This window comes from Suricata suricatta, chromosome 9 (assembly GCF_006229205.1).
Source record: "Suricata suricatta isolate VVHF042 chromosome 9, meerkat_22Aug2017_6uvM2_HiC, whole genome shotgun sequence".
In the NCBI taxonomy this organism is placed as follows: Eukaryota; Metazoa; Chordata; class Mammalia; order Carnivora; family Herpestidae; genus Suricata; species Suricata suricatta.
Genome location: NC_043708.1, coordinates 32,363,596 through 32,380,843, shown reverse-complemented (window position 1 = coordinate 32,380,843; position 17,248 = coordinate 32,363,596). Strand labels below are relative to the sequence as shown.

At 44.4% G+C, this 17,248-nt stretch overlaps 1 protein-coding gene and 1 long non-coding RNA gene across 2 annotated transcripts in view; one reads left to right on the top strand and one right to left on the bottom strand.

The window, feature by feature from the left end:
• The window catches only part of LOC115300896, a 16,220-nt gene extending 15,621 nt beyond the window's left edge, over positions 1–599 (bottom strand). The window contains exon 1 of the long non-coding RNA XR_003912912.1: positions 407–599. This is a non-coding gene — a long non-coding RNA (uncharacterized LOC115300896). The remainder of the gene's footprint in view (positions 1–406) is intronic.
• The window catches only part of PLEKHH1 (pleckstrin homology, MyTH4 and FERM domain containing H1), a 51,091-nt gene continuing 34,132 nt past the window's right edge, over positions 290–17,248 (top strand). The window contains exons 1-3 of the mRNA XM_029950485.1: positions 290–470; positions 6,807–6,965; positions 12,722–12,946. Coding sequence (XP_029806345.1) covers positions 6,840–6,965; positions 12,722–12,946 — 351 coding nt within the window. The 5' untranslated portion in view covers positions 290–470; positions 6,807–6,839. The remainder of the gene's footprint in view (positions 471–6,806; positions 6,966–12,721; positions 12,947–17,248) is intronic.

The following is a 17,248-nucleotide window of genomic DNA, read 5'->3' as shown; positions in this document are numbered from 1 at the left end:
GTCGCCTTCCTCTAGAGGAGCGGGAGTTTGGGACCGGCTGGAGCCGGTTGCCCCCGGGAAGGGCCCTCGGGCGCACTTGAGGCGTCCCACTGCGTTGCCGGGCTCGCTCGCTCGCTCGCTCGCTCGCTCTCTCTCTCTCTCTCTCTCTCTCTCTCTCTCTCTCGCTTTCCCCCTCCCGCCCTCCTCCCCGCCTCGTCTCAGGTAATCTCCGATTTCTCGTTAGTTCTCTTAGGGATTCTGTTGGGTCAGGCTAGACTCCTAGAGGCAGATCAGCCAAGCAGAAAAGAAAACAAGTTGGGCACCGAGTGACAGCAGTAGCTTTGTGTCCTAGGAGCCGTAGAGAGGACTTTGTCACCGGGGACCAGGAAGCCTTAATGGGCGTGGCAGAGGCAGTGAAGACCCTCACCTGGAAGAAGAGTCCGCTCCGTGTGGGTTTCCGCCCTGCCAGAACATCTCCGTAAGCTTTTCCTGTGAGTCCATCTCAAAACTTTTGGCCAGAACCTTAGTTCCCGGTACAATTTCCACTTGAAAGATCATTCTTATAATTTCAATGGAAAAGTCGTGGATTCCTTCGTCAGGCTCTTTGGACTTGTCTTCTGTGTTCCAGACTCTACATGTGGTAACGTCACTTAACGCTTTATAGAACATCAGTTACCTAGTGTTTCTGCATGTTATTATCCGCAGTTTACAAAGAAGGAAACTGTCTCAGAAAATTTGTGATCTGTTCAAAGTTCTATAGCTAAAAAGTGGAAAAGGCAAAACTCAGACTCGAGCCTCAATTCCAGACTTGGGGTGTAGTCCATTACCAGCTACCTTCCCTCTCATGGACTGCTGAGGGGGCCTGCTCGCAGCTGGGTTATGGCAGGGTGGTACCCTCTGTGGTCTCAAACTCATTGAGACTAACAACTGAGTTGAGAAAGTGTGGTGCCCCTTCCGCTCTCAGAACTCACTAGCGGCTGGGAGGAAGCATGTACCTCCTACTCTGCTCCCCCACTGTGCACTCCTCTTTACTGTTCCCTTCTCTCTTTGAGGCTGTGTATCGTGTGGGGAACTCTGTGCTCCTTTTGGTGTGAAGAGTGCCTGATACATGCTGAGGTGAAGGCGCCAGGGTTCCCTCAGTCCTGAGCTGGGTGAGTTCAGGACAGCCCAGCTGAGTCTTCTCCGGGTAGCCCAGCCAGCTGAGCGTCTCTCCCTTCTGTCAGAAATGAATTCGAAACTGACCTCCACCGTCACCATCGGGAAACAGGCAGTTAACTGCTGGCTGGAGTGTGAATTAGAGTAGTCTCAGGGAAGGCAGTCTGGACTGTTTAACCGTTTAAAAACGTGTATCACTTAACGCTACAATTCCACTCCTGGGATTGTACCCTTCAGATACTACTCTGATGTATATGAAATGACATATATTCGTTGCAGCGTTGTTTATTTTAGCAAAAGTTTTCAAACAACTTAAATGTGTGTTAATAAGAGACTCGGGGCATCTGGGTCGCTCAGTCGGTGAAGCGTCTCACTCTTGATTTCAGCTCAGGTCATGATCTCACAGTTCATGAGATTGAGCCCCATGATGGGCTCCACACTCCACGCTGTTGAGATTCTCTCTCTCCCTCTCTCTCTCTCTGCCCTTCTGCTCTCGTGCATGTTCTCTCTCTTTCTCTCTCAAATAAGTTTTTTAAAGTTATAAAAAGTTTTATAAGAAAAATAAGGGACTCTTACGTTGTGTAATATCTACACAGTAGAAAACAGTAAAGCTGTTGAAAAGAATGGAGGAAAGACATAGTAAGTATGTTGTTATAGGAAGATCTCTAAGTTATTGGTTAAGGACAGTGTGTAAAGTATGCTACCATTTATGTTTGTGTATGTGTATGCAACATAGATTAATGCTTGTGTCTACACTGGGTATCTCTGGAAGACACAATACCCCGTAACACTGTGGCTGAGGGACAAGGTGGGAAGAAGCCATACTTTGTACCATATATGCTTTTGTTCAGTACTCAATGATAAAGAGATAAAGGGGCTCCTGGGTGGCTTAGTCAGTTAAATGCCCGACTCTTGATTTCGGCTCAAGTCATGATCTCATGGGCATGTGATTGAGCCCTGACTCAGGCTCCATGCTGAGTGTGGAGCCTGTCTGAGATTCTCTCTCTCTCTCTCTCTCTCTCTCTCTCTCTCTCTCTCTCTCTCTCTGCCTTTACCCCACTTATGCTCGCTCTCTCTCTCTCAAGATAAATAAACTTTCTTCCCACATTGTGAAATGTGCTGCTCAGCACCCAAGAGTAAAACACAAATTGTTGGCTTGATCAGATGACGTGCAGTCAGAGGGAGCTATGCCCCTGTGTGCACTCACCCTCCCCCAGCTCCATTCTCAGAAAAGGGGCACAAAGCTCTTCCTTCCCCACAGTTGGGCTGGCAGTCAGTCTAGTCTAGCACTTGTAGAAGTTGATGGTAGCCTGCCACTAGCAAGTGGAAGTCACAAAAGGTGCCCACACTCACAGTGAACCATAGTGAGGTGACACAGGGGAGCCCAGCGGAAATGGTACTCAGAACAGAGTCCCTATTACCTTCTGAAGCCTCCTGCAGTGACCTCTCCCCTCTTTCTTTTAGACTCTTGTATTGACTGGTCCTCTTTGCAGGGAAGTTCCAGGATATTTAGACTGTAGACCTGAGCCTCACAAGCCATAGGATCTTTGTTCATCTTTATGTCCCCAAACATGCCTGTAGAAATCACTTCACAAAAGTTGGTTGAATTAAATTTAATCTCAGCACTTTGTCAATTTCTGGTCAAATCCCTAAACTTTCTAGAGCCATCCCAGGTCAAGTCTGTGTTTTCTCTGATACACGCTCAGAGTCTGAGGACTCCTTGTGTTCTCTTTTCATCACCCATCATGCATGCAGCCCCTGCCTCTGAGGCATGCTCCTCCAGCCTTGTGGCCATGTCAGCCCAGGATGCTGGAGGACTTAGGGAGTTCCAAAGCAAGATCAAGGCTGTGCAGTCACTTGCCGGGCAGTTTAGCATGCTGGGCACTAGTAGGAATCAAGTGAAGTGGGTTTCACAAGAGTGGCCATGAGTTGACCATTGTAGCTGGCGGGCGGGCGCATGGGGATTTATTGTACTATTCTCCCTACTTCTTGTGTATATTTGACGCTTTCCAGACTAAAAAATGAAAAGAACAGTTGAGTTAGATTTTGTCCCTTCTCTCATTTCCCCACCTATTTTGCTGTTAACGTTCTATCTGTGTTAGGCTAGCCGTGTAGCATGAGACTCTACCATCACGACCAAAGCATCTTCACGGAAAGAGGATGTTCTATATGCTGGGAGATCAGGATTCTTGGCCCAGCTCTTCGACTTAGCTGTCTTGAGGCACAGATGCGCTGGCTTTTCTCATCTATCTGCTCATTGTGAATAGTATCACTTGTCCTACATCTCAGGGATATTGAGAGAATAAGGAGAGAAATAACGCCTGTGCAGTGCTTTGGAAAACTAAAACCCGTTCTGTAAATTCATTTCTGCCCATCTTTGTGGTCTTTATGGGAAGTACAAGTACAAGGTGACTGAGCAGGTGAAGTTCACCGTACTGGTATTTTGCCTTTATGTTTTGCCTCATGTTTTCTAGCTGCCGCGGCAACCACCTGCTTCTGCCGGAAGAGCCTCTGGGCCACGCGCTTGGCAGCAGGCACCTTGCTCCAGTTCCCTTTCAAAACCCTGTAGCTCTCCTCACATGCTAAGACAAGCCCAGCACAAGCCGCCCCCCCCCCCCCCCCCCCCCCCCCCCCCCCCCCCCCAGCTATCGTGCCCTGGGCAGGGAGAGGCTTAAGCAGAGCACTTGATCTATTCAAAAGTATGATGTCATAAGATGCTTGGTTGGGAAAGCACTCCCTGCTGTTTGGGGATAATTTCAGATCTCACGGCCAGGCAGAAGCCAATGATGTGTTTTATTTCCAAAGCTCCTGGAGATTTTGATGATTGGTTTTCCACTGTCCTCAAGGAGTCTGAGCTGCATCTTTGACAGTCAACAAGAGGGTACCACAAAAGGATTAAGTTTCTCCTGCCCCTAGGTTTTCTTGAGGTGTTTTTACTGCTCATGCTTAGCTCCAAGATAGGTTGCAAGACTCTCAGGTCCTATGTTTAGATCTGCCACTTTTTTTTATTTATATGAGGAAAAGCAAAATCCTCTTAAAGGACAAAGCAAATCAAACATGAAGCCTCTGGCCTTCTCTGGAGGCCCGACAAGGTTGTTTTGTCTTTTCAGCTGTGATTTTAGCTCAGAGAAGGTCATGTTTTGTTTTTGTCTTTTGTCTTCCTCCCCGTTCCAGTCGGTCCCAGTCTTTTGAGGTAGGGATTGCTGGGAGGTCACAATGTTGGGATTGTTTGGGATGACAGTTCCGGGAGAGCAGGGCCGAGGTCATGTGTCCAGTGTTCTGAGGAGCCCAGAACCGAAAGATGCAGACACCGGACCCGTCAGTGTTTAATTGTTGGGCTCTTCTCTGCAGGTCTACTGACCCTGTTTTTTAAATGAAAAGTCTAGACATGTGATAAATGTCTGTGCTTATGAAGGTTCTGGTGTCAGACTGTTTTGAGACCAGGATGCCCTAGAAAATCTTGAATACAGGTTCACCCTAGTGCCAAGGATCCTAAAAGATCCCGTAAAATACTTCTCTCATTCTTAAGAATCCAGCTCATGCTTTGTGAAATCAGAATTCTTTCCAGTTTCTGGATGGGTAAAGAGCAGAGTTCCTAAGAGCAGGGACTTTGGGACGAGAGCCCCACTATTCACTAGCTCTGGAACTCTCTAAGTTAGCCTCTCAGTTCCTCAGTGTCCTCATGTGAGAGTGTGGATGGTAATGCCCACACCTTGTCTTGTCATGAAGATTAAAGAGGCCACACTAAGTTCCCAGTACATGATGGCTATTTGTGGTAGGGGAGAAAGATCCATGTAAAAGTCAGATGTGAGGTGGGAAGCAGTATTGGTGGTTAACATGATAACACAGGCTCACTGGCCACCAAAGCAGTGTTTGGCAACAGGGCAGGAGGCGACTGGGTTTTCTGAGGCATGTGGCTCCTAAAGAAAGGAAAAGGGATTAAAAAAAAAAAAACCCCGAATGTTTTAGTTCAGAAAATTTAAGTAAAAAGACCAGTATAAGAACTCCCATTGGAGCACTTGGGTGGTTCAGCTGGTTAAGCATCTGACTCTTGGTTTCAACTCAGGTCATAATCTCATGGTTCGTGAGTTCAAGCCCCACATTGGGCTCTGAGCTGACAGTGCAGAGCCTGCTTGGGATGCTCTCTCTCTCCTTTCTCTCTGCCCCTCTCCTACTCTCATGCACTCTCTCTCTCTCTCTCTCTCTCTCAAAATAAATAAACTTAAAAATTAAAAAAAAAGAACTCCTGTATGCCATCACTCAGCTTCAAAACTTACCAATATTTTGATAAGTCTGATTTCATGTATTTCCTTCCTGCACCACTGCTAACCCCCAGACATTGTATCATTTCACCTGTAAGTCCTTTTATCTCTGAAAGATCACATTTTAAAAATATTATCAACCTAAGAAATTAACTCATTCCTTAAAAATCACCTAATACTAGTGTAATCCTGTGTCATGGTTTGGGACAGACCCAATTTATGCTTGTTGCCAAGTATCGTTATTAGTAGCAGGGAGGATTTTAAAAGTTCTGATGACAGGTCTGTTTTCCAGCCCATGTCTCTCCTGTGTTCACTATGCTTGTGTCCTCTCTCGCACACACTCATACATGCTGCTTCATTGTCTCATCCCCAACCAGTTGTCTTCTCTAAAATTTGTCCGAGAGACATCTGGATAAATTTCCCTGACTGGCGATATTATGGGTGTCTGAATTTGTATCATTGATTCCCAAAGACTTGTGTTATTCTCCAGAGGTTACAGCAAGATATCTACCAACTTTTTGGTTTACATTTTAGAACTTCGCGAATCTGTTCCAGAAGAGGAGGATTTGATGACAACTGACAAAATCCCAACTCAATAGAAAATTGTTGAGGACATTCAAAGCATTACATTTTCATTCCATTTTTTCTCATCAAAAATGTATATGAGTGGGGGCGCCTGGTTGGCTCTGTCGGTGGAGCATGCAACTCTTGATCTCGGGGTCTTGAGTTCAAGCCCCACACTGGGCGTGGAACCTACTTGAAAGAAAGAATGGATAGATGGATCGAAGGAAGAAAGGAACACAGAATTACTACTTGTTATAAATAAATAAATAAAATTATATAGATGTAGTAGAATCAGTAATAAACTGGAAATCAAGGTTCTGCCTCCCATTAACCGTATGATCGCAAATGAATCTGTCATTCACTTTAAGCCTTCCCTAAATACTATCCCTCCTTTATCCCTCCCCTATAGTCTACCCCATTTCCCTGTTCCCATTTATCTACATATTGATTAGCAATTGTGACTACGTGGTCTCTTAGATTTTCCTAAGAGTTTCCTGGAAAACTCAAAGATAAGGGGACCTCTTATATTTAACTTTGCATCTCCAGTGCCTGGCATATAAATGTCTATTGAATGGATACATATTTGTTAAATGGATAATTGAATGAAACACAAATGAAGCCCTACTTTTTATTGCTGTAAGAATGAGACTAGATTCTCCTTATAGTTTCTCATATTTTGTGATTTCCTGAGTTTGCTCAGCAAACTTACTTTGGAATAGGACACATTGAGCTAAGAAAGGTGACACAGGGAGAGCAATGACTAACTCACAGTCCTCAGCCCTGTATTCTCTGCTCTCCTCCTCACACACTTATTGACCTGCTCCCTTGCTGTGTGCTGATTCCCAGGGCTCCTTGGAGTAGCCAGAAGTGGATTCCATCATGGCGGAACTCAAGGTGGAGACCCGAGCCAGCGTGGATTGGCAGAAGCGCTGCCTGGCCTTGGAAACCCAGCTCTTCCGGTTCCGCCTGCAGGCCAGCAAGATCAGGGAGCTGCTGGCTGACAAGGTGAGTCCTGGAGAGCTAACCTCGACTCAGAGGTCTGTGTTCACTAGGCAGGAGTTAGGGAGGGAGAGTAGGAGAAGGTGAACTTTCTTTCTTCTAGGTATTAATTTTGTTTTAAGTTTCAAAAATGTTTTTATTTTTGAGAGAGAAAGAAAGACAGCGCAAGCGGCGGGGGTGGGGGGGGTCGGGGGGGGGGCAGAGAGAGAGGAAGACACAGGATCCAAAGCAGGCTCCAGGCTCTGAGCTGTCTGCACAGAGCATGATGTGAGCTTGAGCTCACTAACGGTGAGATCATGACCTGAGCCAAAGTCAGATGCTTAACCTACTGAGCCACCCAGGTGCCCCTTAATTAATTAATTTTTAATTGAAGTATATTTGACATATAACATTATATACTTTAAGGTATACCACGTGTTAATATGATATATTTATATTTTGCAATGTGGTTGTCTTTGTAGTGGTAATTAGCTCTTCTATCACATTATGTAATTGCCATTTCTCCTTAGTGGTTGGAATAATGAAGTTCTAGTTCCCTAGCAAGTTTGATGATTATAATACAATACTCTTGTCTATATTCACTATACTGTGCATTAGGTCCCTAGGGCCTATTTACTACTCATTACAGGAAGATGAACTTATAATAAGATGCCCTCCTCACATGCAGAATGAAACCCAAGATAGTTTTTTTAAGCCCAAATCAAAGCAGTTTACTAAGCTATCATCATGCATTCCCTCCTGCTCCAGAAAAATGAAAGACATCTTGGTCCTCCATTAACTCATGAGTCAGCTAGCTGTAGTGGAAATTCTATTATTCCCTTAATATTTCTTTTCCAGCATTGGGAAGAAAGGAAGATGTTTTATGGCTCACCCTCTATTAAGCATATGAACTATGAAAGGCAGTCTGGTTTTTGAGTGACAAGGACACAGATTTTGGAGCCAGATCCACCTGGCCCTGCCACTTACTAGCTGTGTGACCCTGAGCAAGTCCTTTCGCCTCTAAGGCACAGACACAAATGTCTGCCTTTCACAGTTTTTTGAGAATTGTTATCAGGTCACATATATAAAGGTTATGCATTGGAATAGGTCTTAGATGGGAACGATGATTATTTTTACAGGTGTGGATGGGCTGGTCTGGGAAACTGACCACCGTTTGTAATGTTTCTGTGGGAAGAGGCATTCTAAACACCTGACTTTCAGAGGCATTTGGAGCATAACCTGTCTGGAGAGTAGAGACCTGTACAATTAAAATATATATGTATCTTAGTTTTCCATCTCCTTAGCCAATCCTTCCTTCATAGCACAAAAGTAAAATTCAATCCACCCCTCTCCCAAGTAATGTTAAAGTCTTTATTAGTAAAGCCTAGGTAAATAAATGGCCTGTTTTATGATAGTCCCACAACCTGGCATCCAGGAAGGCAAGTTATTGGCATTCCCCTGCATTTCCACTGCTGAAATTAGTGGCTCTCGACTAGCCTGGACTAGAACTTGTGAACTTTGGATCTGTTGGCATTGCTGTCTGCTAGTTCAGGCTTTGCAAAACAGAGACTAACAGAGTTCCTATAGATATGGTTCAGATACTGCTAAGAGAAAGGGTAGAACTCAGCCACCTCAGGTAAAGGGAAACAGGCCTTAGATAGTAGTTCTCAAAGGGGCCAGAAACCTGGAGCACTTGTTAAGTGTGTACATTCCTGGGCCCTACCCCAGTCCTCCTGATCCACGTCTCCTGGGGGTGCTACTCAGAATCTGCACGTTTAGCAAGCTCCCAGAAATTAGTTTCGTACACTGTAACGTCTGAGAACCTTGCCTTAGGATGTGTGACTGGGGGAAAAGATAAGTAAGGATCCTCCAGCAGGTATAAAATATATCTCAGAGGGAAGAGATTTCTGTTTCTAGTGATATGGACCACAAAGTAACTGTTAAGAAAGACTGCTATGAAACACCTAGAAATACTGGATTAAATATTTAAAATATTTTTCTCAGTGCAGAGCCACACACTGAAAAGAATAGGAGGGATTCTCAGCTGGCAAAATGAAGAGGAAAGACCCAAGTGGTATTCAGCTCTGACAGCTGAGAGGGACGGGCTGTGTGGCTGGCCTTCCTGTAGTAATGAAAGGTTTGAGGTTTGAGTTTTCACGTATGCGGAGACAGAGATGAGGTCTGGCCAGTTGGAGGCTGGAGCTGAAACTGAAACTTTCAGTTAAGTCAGTACTGTCGGGGTGCCTGGATGGTTCAGTTGGTTAAGCGTCTGACTCTTGACTTCAGTTTAGTCATGATCACATGGTTCATGGGATCAAGCTGTGAGTCAGGCTCTGTTCTGATAGCATGGAGCCTGCTTAGGATTCTCTCTCTCTTTCTCTCTCTCTCTGTCTCTCTCTCAGCCCCTCCCAAGTTCACATTCTCTGTCTCTCAAAATAATTAAATAAACTAAACAAAACAAAACAAAAAGTCATGACTGTCAAAGTAATAGAAAAAGGTAAGGAAAAGAAAATCATCTCCTAACACAGGGAGATGACAGAACAGCTTCTCATACTTAGCCAAGGTTCTGGGCACAAAAAGAACAAAAATAAAGCAAAAGAAAAGTATTCCCTAAGAACCTGATGATGGTATTGGTTTAACATTAGAATTTATACTATTTATGTGGGTTAGGAACCCTAAGTTCTGAGCCAGTGATACCCCTAGGAGGACCCTAGATACAAAAACAGAACCTCTCTGGAGAAACAAGACCTCAACCCAGATCACACAGGATCCCCACAGGTAAAAAAAGCCATGATAAAGATGAACATATGATCCAAAATGACTGAATACTTGAGAGAATAATTCTGACTGAGTTAGAGTCCCTTTACACAGCAAACAAGGGGGCTGGGTCCTGCAAAAGCTTCACATTAGGAACTGGCGGCAAGACACTATAAAATGAGTTCAAATTATTTAGATGTAATGAAGTAATTGAACACAGGAGACAAGAATAAGACACTATTCAAAAAGATTAGGTAGACTTGAAAAATAACGAAACAGAACTGCTAGAAGCAAAAAATGTTTTCATTGTAATTAAATGTTCAGCAGATAGATTAAACCTCAGATTAGGCATCATTGAGACAAGCTTAATGAATGGAAACATGGACCTGAGGAAGTCATCCAGAATGGAGCCCAGAGAGAGAAAGGTACAGAGGCTGAGACACAGATGCTAGAATGACAAGATCCTCAAAGGTTCCAGAAGTGGAAAGAGAATAAAGAAGAGCATTACTCAAAGAGGTAATTGTTTAAAAATTCCCAAACTTAAAAACAAAGTTTATTTATTTTGAGAGAGAGAAAGAGAGTGAGTATGTGTACAAGTGGGCTAGGGGCTGAGAGAGAAAGAGAAAGAGAATCCCAAGCAGGCTCTGCACTGTCAGCGTGGAGCCCAGTGTGGGGCTCGATTCCATGACTGTGAGATGAGGACCTGAGCTGAAATCAAGAGTTGGACGCTCAACCAACTGGGCCACCCAGGTGCCCCTAAAAATTCCCAAACTTGTTGAAAGATGTGAAGCCTCAGATTTCGGAAGCAGAAAGAGAGTAAGCAGTATAAATTTTTTTAAAAATCTGTGCTTACTGTATTAGCTAGATTATATATTATTCACCTACTGTAAGAAAGAACCCAAAGTTGCAATGGCTTAAACCTGACAGATGTTTATTTCCGTCTCATGTAACATTCCAGACATGAGCTGTATAATTCTAGGGTGATGTCTGCTGTAGGTTTGAGGAGGGTTCACCCTGAGTCCACACTCTAAGCTCTTGCCTTTAAGTGGTGACCTAGAGGTTCCATTCATTGCTTATGCTCATATCCCATTGATCAAACCTTATTCACATGGTTATATCCAGCTTCAGGGAAGATTGGAAAGTGTAGACTTTATTTTGGAGAACTCTGTGCTCTGTTGGAAGTTGGAGGCTTTTGTTTGTATGAGAGAGGGGAGAACAGAAGGAACAAGTAGCAGTCTGTAAGTCTGAAATTTAAGTCTAGAGTAATGGTAATAAGTAGAAATAGAGTATATAACTTACCAGTAGAGTAGGGAAATGGAATAAAGTCTATTAAATCCAGACTGTGAAGAAAAAGAAAAGAGTATTTTAAAAAATGGAGTAAATAGAAAGCACAAAATGCAATGGTAGAAATAAATCCAAGTGTATCAGTCACAAGGAGACATATGTAGGAATGTCTTGTTATATATAAGACATACATACAGCATTACTGTATGAAAAATTGGAAATATCCTAAATGTCTGTCAAAAGGGAGGTAGATAAGCATATTGAGTATATTTGGACAACAGAATACGACATTGCCTTTAAAAATGAATCAACCAAGAGACGCCTGGGTGGGTCAGTTGGTTGAGAATCTGACTCTTGATTTCAGCTTGGGTCTTGATCCCAGAGTCTTGGAATTGAGCCCTGTGTCTGGCTCCAAGCTGAATGTGGAGCCTGCTTAAGATTCTCCCTCTCTCTCTCTCAAATAAAACAAAAATTAAAAATAATAGAAAATGAATCAAATAAGCTACATATATAAGATTAATAAATCTTAAAAACCTACACAGAACGAAAGAGATCAAGAGAACATATATAGAACAGTATGGTTTATATGAAGTTTTAAAACTTTAAACTTGTTTAGAGATACATGCAAATGAGATAAGAAGTAAATACAGCCAAGTGTGGGGTAGATGCTAGAAGGGGAGGAGTGAAATCTGGGAGACTAGAGCCTTTATTTACCTCTGGTTAGGGGCCTGTTTCTTAAAGACGTCAGAAGCAGATATGACAGAAATTAAGCTTTGATAAAGCTGAATGGTGGATACATATTTTAAAATGTTATTCTCTATGTATTTCCTGAAATATTTCGTGATTAAAAAATGTCTTAAAGTGCCATCCTCCCCTGTTCCCCAGGGTCCTTAAACATCAAGATACACCTCTCTCCACAGCCCCTTGGATGTAAGTAGGTTGAACTTTCATAAGATCCGCCCCATCTTCTCTTCCAGGCTGCCTTTCATTGTCATGTAGTCGGAATGCCCTCCCATAAAAGGTTGGGGGCTCAGAGTGTGACTTGGGTAAAAGAAAGGGAAAGCATGCAGACACGGGCAGAAGAGACTGAGGTGTGGGAGAAAGAGAGAGAAAGAAATCTTGGCTAGGGATCACAGGCTGGAAGAATTAGGTACAGAAGAATACTGAGACATCAGCCTGACACCAGCGCTCTTGGCAGGAAACCTTAAAGCCATAAACACCATGTTGCTCAATGCCGGGGCTGTGCCTGTCACCTGCAATCATCTCCAAACCAACAGGACAGGTTCAACAGTTCACTTAGAGATTTTCCCCAGTACATCAAGGTAAGTTTCAGGTCAGGAAGAGATGACTCAGGCTTCTCAGGAGAGCTGGTACTGGGGCCATGCCCTGATCTTGGTCCTATGTCTGTCACTGCTCCTAGAGCTTACGAGTTAATCATCACCAGTACCCACCTACACCGGGTGAGCCAGGTCAGCTGGATCCCTCTGACCAGCCCTCTCACTCACCCGCCCCCTCCACCTCTCTGCACAGCTCACCCGCCTGTGAGGCTTGCACTGTCTGGATGTCTGGCAGCCAGGCAGTGTGCTCACTGCTGGTCGTGCAGGGCAAGCCAAGCCTGGGTGCTTCCCAAGGGTCCGGCCCTTCCTGGGATCAGATACTGCCTGCTGGCTGCTAAGGCTTGGAAATGTGCCCTTCCCCATTCCCCACCCCACAGCCTACTCACATCTGCTTCCCTATTGCAGAATTGCCATTCTGGACATGGAGTGATCTGTGTTACAAAGCAAAAACAGTTTTTAGAGAAAAGATGTCAAGACTACCATATAATCCCTCACCTAAGGGTGACAGAGGAAATGAAGGTGGGGAGAGGAAACAGTACCAGACCTTATTTCTGCTCTCACACCTCACCAGGCCTGGTGTGCCATTGCCATGGACTCCCAGACTGCCAGGACCACGCATTCTGCAGCCAGGTGAATTGTGGATTCACTTTCTGTCCAGTGTAGGAGTTGAGGGAATGGCTGATGTCTTAGAGTTATGCTCTGTTCCCTGGGAGCCATCCCACCCCCCACCACCCTCTGCCCTGCTCTCTTCTTTGATGTGCTGAAGAAGTCACAAAGCCTGCTCAGATCAATTTAAAACGTTTGATACTGTTCTAGGAGGCTGTGTAGATTGACATGAACGCCCCTTGGATTTTTTTCCATTCTTGCTTAAACTTGTGCTTCAGTTATCCCATCACAAACGTGGGAGTGTAATAACTGTCCACAGACAAGCTCTCCATGATAGTAGTTACCATGATGAGCACGTGGCATCAATATTAGCACTAACACAAGTTTTAAACTTTTAATTTACTCTGTCTGCTTCCAAACAGATTTCAGTGGATTTATTGGAAAGAAGTAATGTAATGAAACATCTCTCATTTTTTAGCTTTAATATATATATTTTTAATGTTTATTTATTTATTTTGAGAGAGGGCAAGTGTGTTGGGGAAGGGGCAGAGAGAGAATCCCAAGCAGGATCCGCACTGTCAGTGCAGAGCCCAACCCCAGGTTTGATCCCACAGCGAGATCATGACCTGAGCTGAAATGAAGAATCGGATGCTTAACAGACTGAGCCACCCAGGCACCCCTGAGCTTGAATTAAAAAAAATTTTTTTTAATGTTTTTATTTCATTTTGAGAATGAAATAAAAGAGAGAGACAGAGAGTGATCAGGGGAAGAGTAGAGAGAAAGAGGGAGATACAGGATACAAAGCAAGCTCCAGGCTCTGAGCTGTTGGCACAAAGCCAGACGCGGGGCTCAGACTCACAGACTATGAGATCATGACCTGAGCCTAAGTTGGATGTTTAACCGACTGAGCCATCCTGGCGCCCCCTGCTTTTTAAAAATATTTTTTAATGTCTTTATTTCATTCTGAGAGAGAGAGAGAGAGACAGTTGAATATTTTTAACTGAAGCAGCTTTTCCCAAGACCCATTCCAATGGGATCCTGTGCACTTCCTCTTTTCTAGAATCCCCTACTACAACCAAGATTTTGAAACGCAGTAACTGAGGTTTACATTTATATGCCAAAAATTTAGTTCAAGACTTTTTTTTGAACATTTAAATGGTTCTGTTCAGTCCCCTTAAACAAAAGAACAATGACTATTGCTCCTCCCCCCTCAGACCAGGGATTATACAGAGGCAGCAATTCTGTGTAGGCATCAGCTTCCCAATGTGTGGATAAGACACAGAGCCCAGAAAAACATATCTTTAAATACCTCAGAATTTACGAAAAGCCCAGGTACTGTAAAAGGAGAATACTAGGGCTGTCAGGACTAGTTGAAAATTTGTTGAAGTCTGCGTAAAGTCATCACAACATTGGCCTTAGTTGACAGATCCAATCTGCTTTGGGAGCAGGTACCTTCTAGAACTTTTATTCACTGTATATGAGCTCATATGCACGTGTCTATCTGAGTAGAGAGAGAGAGAGGCTTTTTATTCTCCCAACCACCCATTTTTATAGGGCCCACTGTAGTATTTTTTCTGGAGCCATAGTATGGATAGAGCTCTGTACTCCTGTAAGGCCGTTTGAGAAGCCCTGTGCTGATGGGGAGTTGGCACCAGGATGTATCCCTGAAGGATCAGCTTTGCTTCGCAGTCTGTGGCCAGTCTAGTGTTTTTCAGAGTGTGGTCTTTGGGCCGCCTGCATCAGTAGCAGCTGAGATTTCTGGGGCTCGGACCCGGGAATGTACTTGGAAAGAAAATCTCAGGCTTGCTAACTTAAAAACCTCTGTGGCCAAGGCCTAGGAATCTGCCTAGAGTAAGCTCCACGTGGGTCCTGACAACCCTGAAAGTCTGAGGTCTACAGCCACGAACTCTGGCCATGGCTTTGCCTCAGCCTCATTCACTGTCCTTCTAGTGGACATCTTGAGCCCAATGTGCCCCAGAGGGGCATGGAACTGACAGACAACCTACAGACTCATTGCCCTTTCTCTCTTGCCTTTTTTTTTTTTTTAAGTTTATTTATTTTTGAGAGAGAGACACACATACAGAGCTCAAGCAGGGGAGGGGCGGAGAAAAAAACAGACACAGAATCTGAAGCAGGCTTCAGGCTCGGAGCTGTCAGCCCAGAGCCCAATGCAGGGTTCAAACTCACGAACCCTGAGATCGTGACCTGAGCTGAAGTCGGATCCTTAACTGACTAAGCCACCCAGGCACCCCTCTCCTGCCTTTTCTATAATCAGACACCAGGGCAGCCCTATGGTCCTATTTTATATATTTGGGACTAATCATATGATTTTCATTGAAAGAAAGATCAATAAAAAAGTACAGTTGAAAGCCTTTATCTTTGATTACAGATAACAGAGTTAGAACCATTTAATAGCTAAAACTGGGGGTTGCTACTCAGATGCTTGCAGGTATCCTATATGAGGCAGGTGGGTTCTAGGGAGAATTCAAGGGGACGTGCTAGAGCCGGAGGAAGAAGCCATTTATTGCCAGAAGAAAATGTAACCCTAGCATGCCCGATCTTCTGAGTTTTCAAGGGAAGCTGGAAGCCAGGGATTGTATGTGAAATCTCGGTTTTCACGTGGCATGTGAGATTTGTATGTGAGAGGTATAGTGGCCAACAGTATGATAGATTCTGGAGCAAACCATCCTGAGTGTGAATCCTGGCTCTGCCTCTTAGCCATGGGACCGTCAGATGAGTTACCCAACCCTGTGCATCAGTTTCCTTATGTATACAACAGTGATGATAGTCGTACCTGCTCCTGCCTGTTGTGAAGAAGATTAAATGAGTTGATACGTGTAAAGTGCTTAAACCAGTGCCAGACACACAGCAAATGGCCTTGTTTAGTTATATCCGTGTCAGCTAAATGCCCCTGACACTGTAGGCAAGACACCCTGTAGGCAAATAGTTGGCAACTCTGGCTTAAAGCCATTCTTGCTGTAGATGGATCATAAGTAGGATAACCATATTATTATCACCTAACCCAGGACACTTTGGGAAGAGAAAAGGAGGCTTTCCTACTAATTATTCTAAGACAACAGGTGAACACCATACTGTCCCAGGCAAACTGGTCTCCCTGGTCCTAAGTGTCTTCTCTGTGTACAAAAAACCAACAAGTAGCTTACTGTAAACTGCTTAGTATGTGCCAAGTTGTACACATGAACTTTATGTGAAGTATCTCATGTAATAGTCCCAACAACCCTAGGAGGTAGAGACTCATTACTCTTTTTTTTCCCTTGGTGAGTAAACTGAGGCACAGAGCAGTTAAGGAACTTACCTAAAGCCACACCATGGCACAGCCAGTCAGGTTCAAGCCTTAGCACTACCCCTGTACCAACCTATCCAGTGGGTGCCAAGCAGTGGTAAGAAGCTTGAACCCCCTTTTCAAAGGGATAGCTGAACTCCAGCATGGCCCAGCTCTTGGCTCGGGCCACAGCTCAGCACACAGGATTGTGCTGGCAGCTCATGCAAGTGCCTACTGGTCTCGCTGCCATGGGGATGCCATTTCACAGCATCAGGAGTGTAACAAGGAGCTGTGGACACGGGATTAAGTACCAGGTTGCTGCCAAGTGCATTTCATCAGGTCGCTGCGGCCAGTATCAGAGCAGCTTATTTATGAGTCTCATGTGCCAGTCACAGCTGGTGAAAGTGGATCCACCTAAAAGGCACTCAAAGTCAGCCGCCTAAACCTGACACCTCCTTGGCTCGTGGATCACCCCAGGCCCATAGGCTAAAAGGACAGCTGAGGACACAGTCCTGGGGAACCCTCTATTAGGAGAAATCAAACCTAAGTAAGGGGTGGCCCCATATGTGAGCTTAAAGAACAGTCTGCCATCATGAAAAGTCTTGATGCTGGCACGAAATGAAGTTGGAAAACTAAGAATGACACCAGCATAGGCATACCTGGAGTACTCCCATGGCAGTGGAGAGAATGTGCTTTCGTAAAAACAGAGAGAAATATAACGTTAAAAATATTATTTTCGGGGCACCTGGGTGGCTCAGGCGGTTAAGTGGCCAACCCTTGATTTCGGCTGAGGTCATGATCTCACGGGCTCGTGAGTTCCAGGCCCACATCGGGCTCTGTGCTGATAGCACGGAGCTTGCTTCACATCCTCTCTCTCCCTCTCTCTATGCCCTTCCCCTCCTTGCACATATGTGTGCTCTCTCTCTCTCAAAAATAAATAAATGTTAAAAAAAATTAAAAATCAAGGATGGCAGGTTATTGGTAATTGTTGGAGCATAGTGATAGATACATGGATTGTTATACTCTTCTCTTTAAAAAGTTCT